General features: G+C 48.6%; 1 protein-coding gene across 3 annotated transcripts in view; it reads left to right on the top strand.

Annotated features, from left to right (window-relative positions):
• HSD17B3 (hydroxysteroid 17-beta dehydrogenase 3) overlaps positions 1-9,136 on the top strand; it is a 57,864-nt gene that overhangs the window by 42,370 nt on the left and 6,358 nt on the right. For all 3 annotated transcript variants that reach the window (XM_023185272.2, XM_023185273.2, XM_026446834.1), the window contains 4 exons: positions 717-752; positions 3,908-3,942; positions 5,382-5,463; positions 6,454-6,519. In XM_023185272.2, the coding sequence (XP_023041040.1) occupies positions 717-752; positions 3,908-3,942; positions 5,382-5,463; positions 6,454-6,519 (219 nt within the window). The remainder of the gene's footprint in view (positions 1-716; positions 753-3,907; positions 3,943-5,381; positions 5,464-6,453; positions 6,520-9,136) is intronic.

Here is a 9,136-nt window from a genome sequence, read left to right on the forward strand (position 1 = left end):
GCTTCCATTCTCCACTTCTGCAGGTATCCTGCAGTCCTGTGTAAGCCCCGAGTCTGCTGCACCGGGTGATAATGCCAGACTGCTTGGGCGCTGCTGCACATCCTCACCAAACTCCTCTCAGGACCACACATCTCCTGCATGGGCTCTGTCTCCCACACTCTGTTTCTGGCACAAGTCTAGGTCTCTCCACGAAGCAAGTTCCAGGGTTGCTCCTCCGCCTGTGTGTGTGTCTGTGTTTGTGCTAGTGTCTGAGTCCATCCTCTTTTCCTTTCTCTTTATCTCGGGTGATTTTAGTGGATTCTTTACCTGCCCTCTATAGCCCAGAACCTCTACCTTATATTGTACAACCATCTGCCTTTCTGTTCTCCTAGACTCACATATGCTAACCCCTCTTCCTCCAGCTGGGAATGGAATAGCTCCCTTTGAAAAACCGTATCTATAGTCCTCCAGTAATATAGTTCCAAGTTTTCCCGGAAACTCTTAATTGACGTCTAGTCAACATGACATAGGTACAGAAGGACAGAATGGGAGTCAGATGTTTCTTGATGCTAGTGCATGCTTGCTGGAAGTCAGTTATGAGCCTAATTTGCAGGGTGAATGATGAAACCGCTCAGACATGCACTTTTGCCCTCTTCATGGTTCTTTAGCACTGACTGCTTTCCAGGAGAATTTCTCTAATCAGCCGGTTGATGTGTGGTTGTGATTATTTATTACAGAGCGTCATCCATTGTAACATCACCTCCGTAGTCAAGGTATGTGATCAATATATGTGCGAAACGCATTAACATGTAGTAGCTGTTGAAGTTTGGCAACTCAGGAGAATTGTGCCCGTCCACTGTAGAAGCAGCATTCTTTGAAATCGAACCGCACTTAGTTGAGAGGCCGTGTCGTGCTCTTGTAATTGTCTTGTTCTGTTTTTCATCTAGAAAACACAGTAATGGATTCAATTCTCCCTTGTATCTGAATTCTATGTCTGCTTTCAGTTTTGTCACACGTCACAACATATTCAGCTTGATGATGCTGAAACATAGTCAGGATTCAGAGACAACTTAAAAAAAATTAGTATCTTCCTCTAATCTTAGGCTTTGTAGATAGAGGAAAGCTTACTTTGGAAAACTGACGGAGGGCATGGCTTGCATCTTCTGAACTTTTGTTGTTCAATAAATATTTGTTGAATGAAAGCTCAAGTTCCTCTGTGTTCTGGTCCCAGCACAGCTGCTAATTAGTCGGACAGCACTGGACAAGTTATGTAGCCCCCTTGAACTTGAGGTTCTGCATCTGCTATTAAAAGGCTGTGGATCGGCCGGGCGCGGTGGCTCATGCCTGTAATCCCAGCACTTTGGGAGGCCGAGGCGGGGGGATCACGAGGTCAGGAGATCGAGACCATCCTGGCTAACACAGTGAAACCCTGTCTCTACTAAAAATACAAAAATTAGCTAGGTGTGGTAGCGGACACCTGTAATCCCAGCTACTTGGGAGGCTGAGGCAGGAGAATCTCCTGAACCGGGGAGGCAGAGGTTGCAGTGAGCCGAGATCGCACCACTGCACTACAGCCTGGGCGACAGAGCAAGACTCTGTCTCAAAAAAACAAAAAATAAAAATAAAAATAAAATGACTGTGGATCAAGAGATGGCACCATTCAGCATTCAAGTTCTTTGATGAGGGTCAGCTGTACAAAGATGTATAGCACGAGTCCCTCAAAGCTATCCTATATAGACCATTTAGAGAAAGGTACTGTTTAAGAACGGATACAGCTTGCGGCTGCGTGACTTGGTGAGTAGATGAAGATTTTGTGCGAATGATGTGTCCCCCTTCCTCTGGGGACAGAGCCCTCTTCCTCTACTAGGGCACGTGGCTTGTGAGTGAGCTCTGAGCTCCCCGCCTGCACTAACTCCACAGCTGGGCACCTTGCTCAGTACACAACATTCACAGCTGTACATGGCAGCCTTGGTGACCACTCCGGAAGGTCAGTGGGACTGCAGGGATGAGTAAAGTCTGATTCCCGATTTCAAGGAGCTGGGACCCTGGTTGGAGAGTAGCGGAAGACTCAGTCTCACCCTTCTGAGCACTGTGGACTGGCAGTAGGGGAGGACAGATTTCCCAAAGAAAGCCAGGCTGCTGTTAAGATAAGGAGGGGAAATGGAGGGAGAGTAGACAAAAAAAAATTTTTTTTTCAGATGGGTAAGTTGAGCTGACAACAACTCTTGGTTGTTTTTCTGCCAGCACGCTGGCATTTTATGGTTTCCCGCTCAGTTGCTATGGGGTACACACATCTTTTTATGCTTAGCAATTGATGGCTTTTTGGAGCCCCCAGCTGATGCAATTATGAGTTTTGTGTGTCTAACTGTCATCTGCAGCCTCACCACTAAAGTCTTTCACGTTATTTTACAACTGACCTTTTAGTCTTGGGCTGTTTGATCATAGGCATTTCCCAAATGTACTTGACAACCCTCTGACTCCTTTAGCAGAGAAATGCTTTGATTTGTTTTAAAAAATTATGTATTGATAAACACTAAGTTCCCTAAGTAACAAATAAAATAAATGGAAGTTTAGCTTCTAAGTATACCATGCCCCAGTGAACCTTGCTGGTTGGAAGCGTGACTAGAGAAACTGCACTATTTCAAAGGAGCCATCTGGAGGTGGTCGAGTGCTCTTTCGGGGCAGGGATGGGAGAATATGCGTTTGAGGGCAAAGGGAAGGTGGAATAAGAAACTGAATGTTGGAAACCTTGAGGCAGGGGACCCACAAGATTCAGTGTTGTCTCTAATTGGGATCATTCAGCCAATGGGGCTAGTGAGTTTGTTCGGGAAGCTTTGAGGCAATGTGGGTGCTGGCTGAAAAGGTTTATACAATATCGCTAGGAAGTCATTCACGGAAAGAGGGCTGACACCGTCTCGCCCCTCATCCTCCCTCTTCTTCCTCAAAATCCAGTGTTCCACAGGCAGCCTAGTGGTTCTAGAGAGCCCCTGCCCCCGCCACTGCCCTGGCCCCCTGGTCCCCCAGCAGTGAAGACATTCCCTGGAGGCTCTGAGACAGGCTGGGGCCTGGCCTGGGAGCGGGCACCTGCGAGGAGCTGCTGCAGGGCCCTAGACAGTATCGAGAAATGGGCGGCCTGTGTCCTCTGGTCCCCAGGTGCCTTGATGTCTCTGCCCCTCTCCTTTCACTTGGGTCCCTTGTCTCAAACCTGCTGCAGTCAGGCCTGATTCTGGTCAATTTTACCTCAGAGAACACTTCAGTCCATGGGGTTGCCTCTTCCTTCGTTTGTAGAATGTGCACCTTGTAATTTTGAAACAAAAAGTTCTTTTAGGCTCCCGAAATGGCAGAGAAGACCTTTTCAGGGGTCTGTAGGCTGGGAGGGAGAAGGGGCTTCTCAAGGCTCTTGTAATTCCAATACACAGGAGTGGCCACGCGCTGTGTCCACAGAGCTATTTCACAGCTCAGCTGCAGGCTGCGTAAGCGGCTGCTGTTGAGTTGAAGAGGTGTTCTTCTCTCTACAGAGTCTTGTTAGGTTTCTGCATAGCTCCCCAGTTCCAACTCATGGCCAGTCCACTTTGGCCTGTCCGGCAGAATGAAGAGTATCATGGGAACCTCAGTGTTGGTCCCACAGCTGTAAGCCAATTCGCCCAATTTTTCACTGCCCTCTTTTTCCAGGAAGACATTAGCTTTAGGGGGAAGAAACCAGAGGCCCCAGAACAGCCTGTCATTTGTCTAGGTTGGCTGCTGTGGGTTCCAGCCAGACTCTAATGTGGCCAGAGTGACCTCCAATGAGTGCCAGCAATTTTCAAGGCCTTCTGAGAAGATGAGGCTCTTTCCCAGCTTCCTCCCGCTCTCCCTTCCCCATTCCATCCCACCCCCTTGCACTGCTACTTAGTTCCTTGTTGGGCTTACCTTTGGCCTTCTCTTGTAGATGACACAGCTAATTCTGAAACATATGGAATCAAGGTAAGGCCTTCTTCAAAAAAGTGTGGAGCAACATGGCCTCCCTGCCCTGGCAGTCAGCTAACTCGGGGACTGGGACACAGAGTCCATCTGGCTGTGCTTTAACAAACGATATACGATGAAAGCACACGGTGATTATGGGAAAAAAACATAACGTTCTGGGCCAGGCCAGCTCTGCAAAGAGACAATCTCACGTGAAGGTTAAATGTAACACTATTGGAGGGAGGAAGAGAAGGGCAGTTTCAACACGCACTAAAGAAAAATTAATTAATGTTGAGTGTAAAAGAAAACTTCAGAAGTTGTCCTGAGATCACGACCATCTCTTTGTTAGGAATTTCAGCTTTTGTCAGAAAGAATACTCCGATTTAGTGTGAAAATGGCCGCTCTGTCAGCTCCTCCACTGATTGCATATTTACATCACCCTATTCCAATGAGCATTTGGGAGGTGGTTCTTCTCAGGTGGTGTTTGTTAAAAGCAAATGCTTGATAGCTTATCTTCCCTAGAGGGAGAAGGGGCTTGGCCTTGGATGCTAATTTGCAGTTTCTTGTTCCCTACTCCTCTATTGAATCCATCTAATGGGGAGGGACTAAGGATACTGAATTTCAAAAGCACAAGTGAGGCTCCTGGAGACTGGCTTAGGGTATCTGTGTGAGCAGGTCCTGGACTGTGAAATTCTACCCAAGACAACATTCCAGCATGTGACATCTGTCCTGCTGTGGGTCCGTGAGGCCAAAGGGACCGGCAGCTCACGTGGTCACATTTAGGGGAGAAGGATTCCCTCCCCTTAAATCCTGAGCCGAGCTGGTTATCAGTATTTTGGTGGAGAGGCCTCAGCTGTAGCAGGGCCTCTGTCTCCAGGAACAAGCCCCTCACATTATGTGACGTCACATAACCGCCAGGTGGCATCTCTGTGCGGCGGAAATGCAGACATCGCTGTGTGGCGCCCTCCGGGGGAAGGCGGGGGAAGTTCACTCACCGTTCCTAGAAGCAGAGCCCCCGGCACAGGCGGAAGTCTAGAAAGGGCAGAGTCTGGCCGGGCGTGGTGGCTCAAGCCTGTAATCCGAGCACTTTGGGAGTCCGAGACGGGCGGATCACGAGGTCAGGAGATCGAGACCACCCTGGCTAATATGGTGAAACCCCGTCTCTAATAGAAAATACAAAAAACTAGCCGGGCGACGAGGCGGGCGCCTGTAGTCCCAGCTACTCGGGAGGCTGAGGCAGAAGAATGGCGGGAACCCGGGAGGCGGAGCTTGCAGTGAGCTGAGATCTGGCCACCGCACTCCAGCCTGGGCGGCAGAGCGAGACTCCGTCTCAAAAAAAAAAAAAAAAAAAAAAAGAAAGGGCAGAGTCCACAGTGTTCACACTGGCCCCTTTGTTTTCTTTGTACCCACGGTCAGGTAAGGCAACAAAGCCATGGGAACTTTGCTTCTTTGCCTTTCAGGCGGAAAGGTCTCATCCTGAACATTTCTTCCGGGATAGCCCTGTTTCCTTGGCCTCTCTACTCCCTGTACTCAGCTTCTAAGGTGAGTGATGTCATGACTTCCAAGTCTCTTCCTTCTTCCTCTTATTTCTCCCAGTTGGCAATTTCCTTTGGTCATCTGGCAAGTAGATGGAAAGGTTTGCCTGGAGACGCTCGCATATGTGCAGGGCTGAGCTAGTCACTGGGAAGCCCAAGAGGAAATTAGAATAAAGCCCCTGCTCCCGGCACATGAAGGAAGCCCTGCGGTGCACGACCTGGCCAGCCTCCGGGGATGCCAGCCCCATTCACCTCCTCTGGGAGCCCTTGCCGTCTTCCTGCTGACAGGTGACACTGTAGCTTCCTTCCAGACTGGGAGGTGTAGCCTGACCATGCGCTCGTCATAAACAGCCTGAGGAGGAGGGAGCGCTCTACAGAGGAGGTTAATACAGGCAGTGGCCCTAGGGATGGGTTTATCCCAAAACAGGCATTCTTGCTGAGTGGGGGGGTCCTCTTCCCAGAGCAGGGGATGAAGTGCTAACTCCCATCAAGACAAGCTGGTTCATTTTTTCCCTTACTCTCTTTCTGCCCCACTCTCCAGCTTCGTGAAGGCATATTTGACCAAAATTGTGTCTATTTACAGTATGCAAGGTGATATTTTGATATATGTATATGTTGTGAAATGATCAAGTCAAGCGCATTAACATATCCATGACCTCACATATTTACCGTTTTTTTTTTTTTGTGGTGAGGACCCCTGAGATCTGCTCGCTTAGCAATCTTCCGGTATGGGGTCTGTGATTGTTAGCGTTTGTCCCCATGCTGTACAGTCGATCTCCAGAACATATTCACCCTGTGCAGCTGAAACTTCGTACCCTCCGTACCCACCGTACCCTCCGCACCCTCCGCACCCTCCGGACCCACAGCTCCCCACTCTATTTTAAGGTCTACAGGTAGTGTCTCTGCATTGCCCCTTGAAGTCAGAGGAAGTTGGCTCTGACAAAGGAGCACACTCTGGGGCCTCAGGTGTCTCAGGTGTTTCTCCTTCTTGCTCCAGGCGTTTGTGTGCGCATTTTCCAAGGCCCTGCAAGAGGAATATAAAGCAAAAGAAATCATCATCCAGGTGAGGCGGGCGGCTGTGAGTCCTTGGGAAGGGTTACTCTGTCCTCCTGCAGGCTGGGACCACTGTCTCCTAAGGGCCTGGCTGTGCACGTGTGGTCAGCAGGAAGAGCTAGGGACGCCACGTGGGCTTTCAGGGCGCCTCAGTCCCACCTGCTGCTGTGGCTTCTGCTGCCCTCCCCCACACGCTGGGTGCTGGAGGAGGAAATCGGGGAGGGGAGTGGCTGCTCAGAAATGCTGTGGACCTTCTTGCTACCTGATGCTTCATCCGAGCAGACATTAGGGTTGTTTGTGGCTTTTCCTCTCTGACCCTGGCACAGGACACAGGCTTATGTGGGAGGAATCCTGGAGAAGAAGCAAACAAAACAAAACTGGGCACTTGATCCGAGTTTGAACGAGGGAAGGGGCTGGTCACCAGGGGAGGGGTCCTTCTGTGATGGGCCACAGAGGTCGCCACACGCTGGTTCTAGAGCAGGTGAGGAGGAGGCACTCTGCTTCCCTTCCACCTATGTCGTGGAGATGGCCTGTCCTCACCTGGGCGGAGCTGGGCTGTCACTGCCTGCTGCAGGCTGAGCAATGTGATTCCTCAAGTGTCAGTGATTTATTTGTGCTTTGTTCAGCAACAGAGTTAGAGTTAGGTAGTTTCTGGAGTGTAGAATAAACAGAGTTTTTGTTTTGTTTTGTTATTGTTGTGTGGGAAAAAGTTTTACAATATACTATTAGAAATGAAGAAAGGCACATTCAAAATTATATCTTGGAAATTATTGCTGCACACACTGATTTTCAATTAAAATATCCAGTGAGAGTATTTTAGGCGGCTATTCCTATAAACCAGCCAGCTACAGGGTAAAGCTTATTAAGTAGGCAGATATGAGTTAATGGTAGGAATTTGGCCAATAATATCTTTTCTGAGCCATAGTGAGTGGTTGTAACAGCATTGCCACCATGTCACAGTCCCTTTTTCTGCCACGCAGAAGCCGTCTGACCCATCGGAGGGTCCTGCTTCCATGCTGGGGTCTCCATGCTCCCATCCCAGCTGAAGCTGGGATTTCTCTCTTGCAATGCTGCAACTCTGTCTGGGCTAAGTTTGCTGCAGTAAAAAATAACCCCTAAAATCTCAGTGGCTTAAAACAACAAAGTCCTATTTTGCATTCACGTGACACATCCACTGTGGGTTCACAGAAGGCGTTAGCTCACTGTGTTGACACAGGGCCCCAGGCTGATGGAGCAGCCGACACGCCAGACGAAAAGGAGTGGGAAGTTCTAGTGGGTCCTGCTTTGACAATGAAGTGCTCTGGCCCAGAGATGACACATCTCACCTCTGTTCATAAATCACTGGCCAAATCTGGTCCCACACAGCCACAGGGGCCAGGAAGTGCAATTCTATTATGCATGTGTCTGGAAGAAGAAGGAACCAGGAATCCTTGGTGATTTCTATTTTTTTTTTTTTTTTGAGACGGAGTCTGGCTCTGTCACCCAGGCTGGAGTGCAGTGGCCGGATCTCAGCTCACTGTAAGCTGCGCCTCCCGGGTTTATGCCATTCTCCTGCCTCAGCCTCCGGAGTAGCTGGGACTACAGGCGCCCACCACCTCGCCCGGCTAGTTTTTTGTATTTTTTAGTAGAGAAAAATACAAAATAGGGGTTTCACCGTGTTAGCCAGGATGGTCTCGATCTCCTGACCACGTGATCCGCCTGTCTCGGCCTCCCAAAGTGCTGGGATTACAGGCTTGAGCCACCGCGCCCGGCCCCTTGGTGATTTCTAAACATGAATGATCATCACAGCCACCTGCTTCCTAGCCTTGTGACCCTCAGCAGCATCTTATCTTGATCCTCAGGGCACAGCTGCAGAGGTAGTGGGTACCATGGAGCAGCAGGGTCAGGAGGAGATGTGGGTGGGGAAATGGTGTCCCTTGTCTCTTCTCTGATGCAGAGATCTTGGAGGTGCTCTTCTAGCAAGGAGGAGAAAGTGAAAAGACTGTGATCTTTCAAAAACCAGTTGGCCTCTCCAAACGCACGCATAGTTGGTGCTCAATAAATACTTGCGGAATGAATGAGAAAGCATGTACTGTGGAATTGGGTTTGAATTTCATCCCAGCTCTGCCACTTATCATCTTAGTGATCCTGGTCAGCTTGTTTAAACTCTGTGAGCCTCAGTTTTCCCATCCATAAAAAGGGGCTTATAATGCCTCCTTATATCTCTGGGTTATAGTAAAGATCTAATGAGGAAATAGGTACACATGCTTGAACAATATTGAGCCCCTGTTTTGTACATACAGATGTTTTGTCAACCCCAAATCACTTAAGAATGAAAATACTTATCATTACTTCCCTATCTGGAAACTGTGGTGGAGAAAGCACCATCCTTATATTTCTCAAAGAGTAATACTTTGAAATCCTTGAAAGAAAAGTGTTATACAAATTAATCATGCTTTAATTTCCATAGGAACCTGCTCATTTGGATTAACTGACTCATAATTGGGTTCAATTATGAAACAATGTAATTCCAAATGTGATGTGAAGATAAATAAAACCAAAAACACTTTTGTGGATATATATATATTTTTTACTTTTTCCCCTTCCTTCCTTCCTTCCTTCCTTCCTTCCTTCCTTCCTTCCTTCCT

Source organism: Piliocolobus tephrosceles, chromosome 14 (assembly GCF_002776525.5).
Source record: "Piliocolobus tephrosceles isolate RC106 chromosome 14, ASM277652v3, whole genome shotgun sequence".
NCBI classification, from domain to species: Eukaryota; Metazoa; Chordata; class Mammalia; order Primates; family Cercopithecidae; genus Piliocolobus; species Piliocolobus tephrosceles.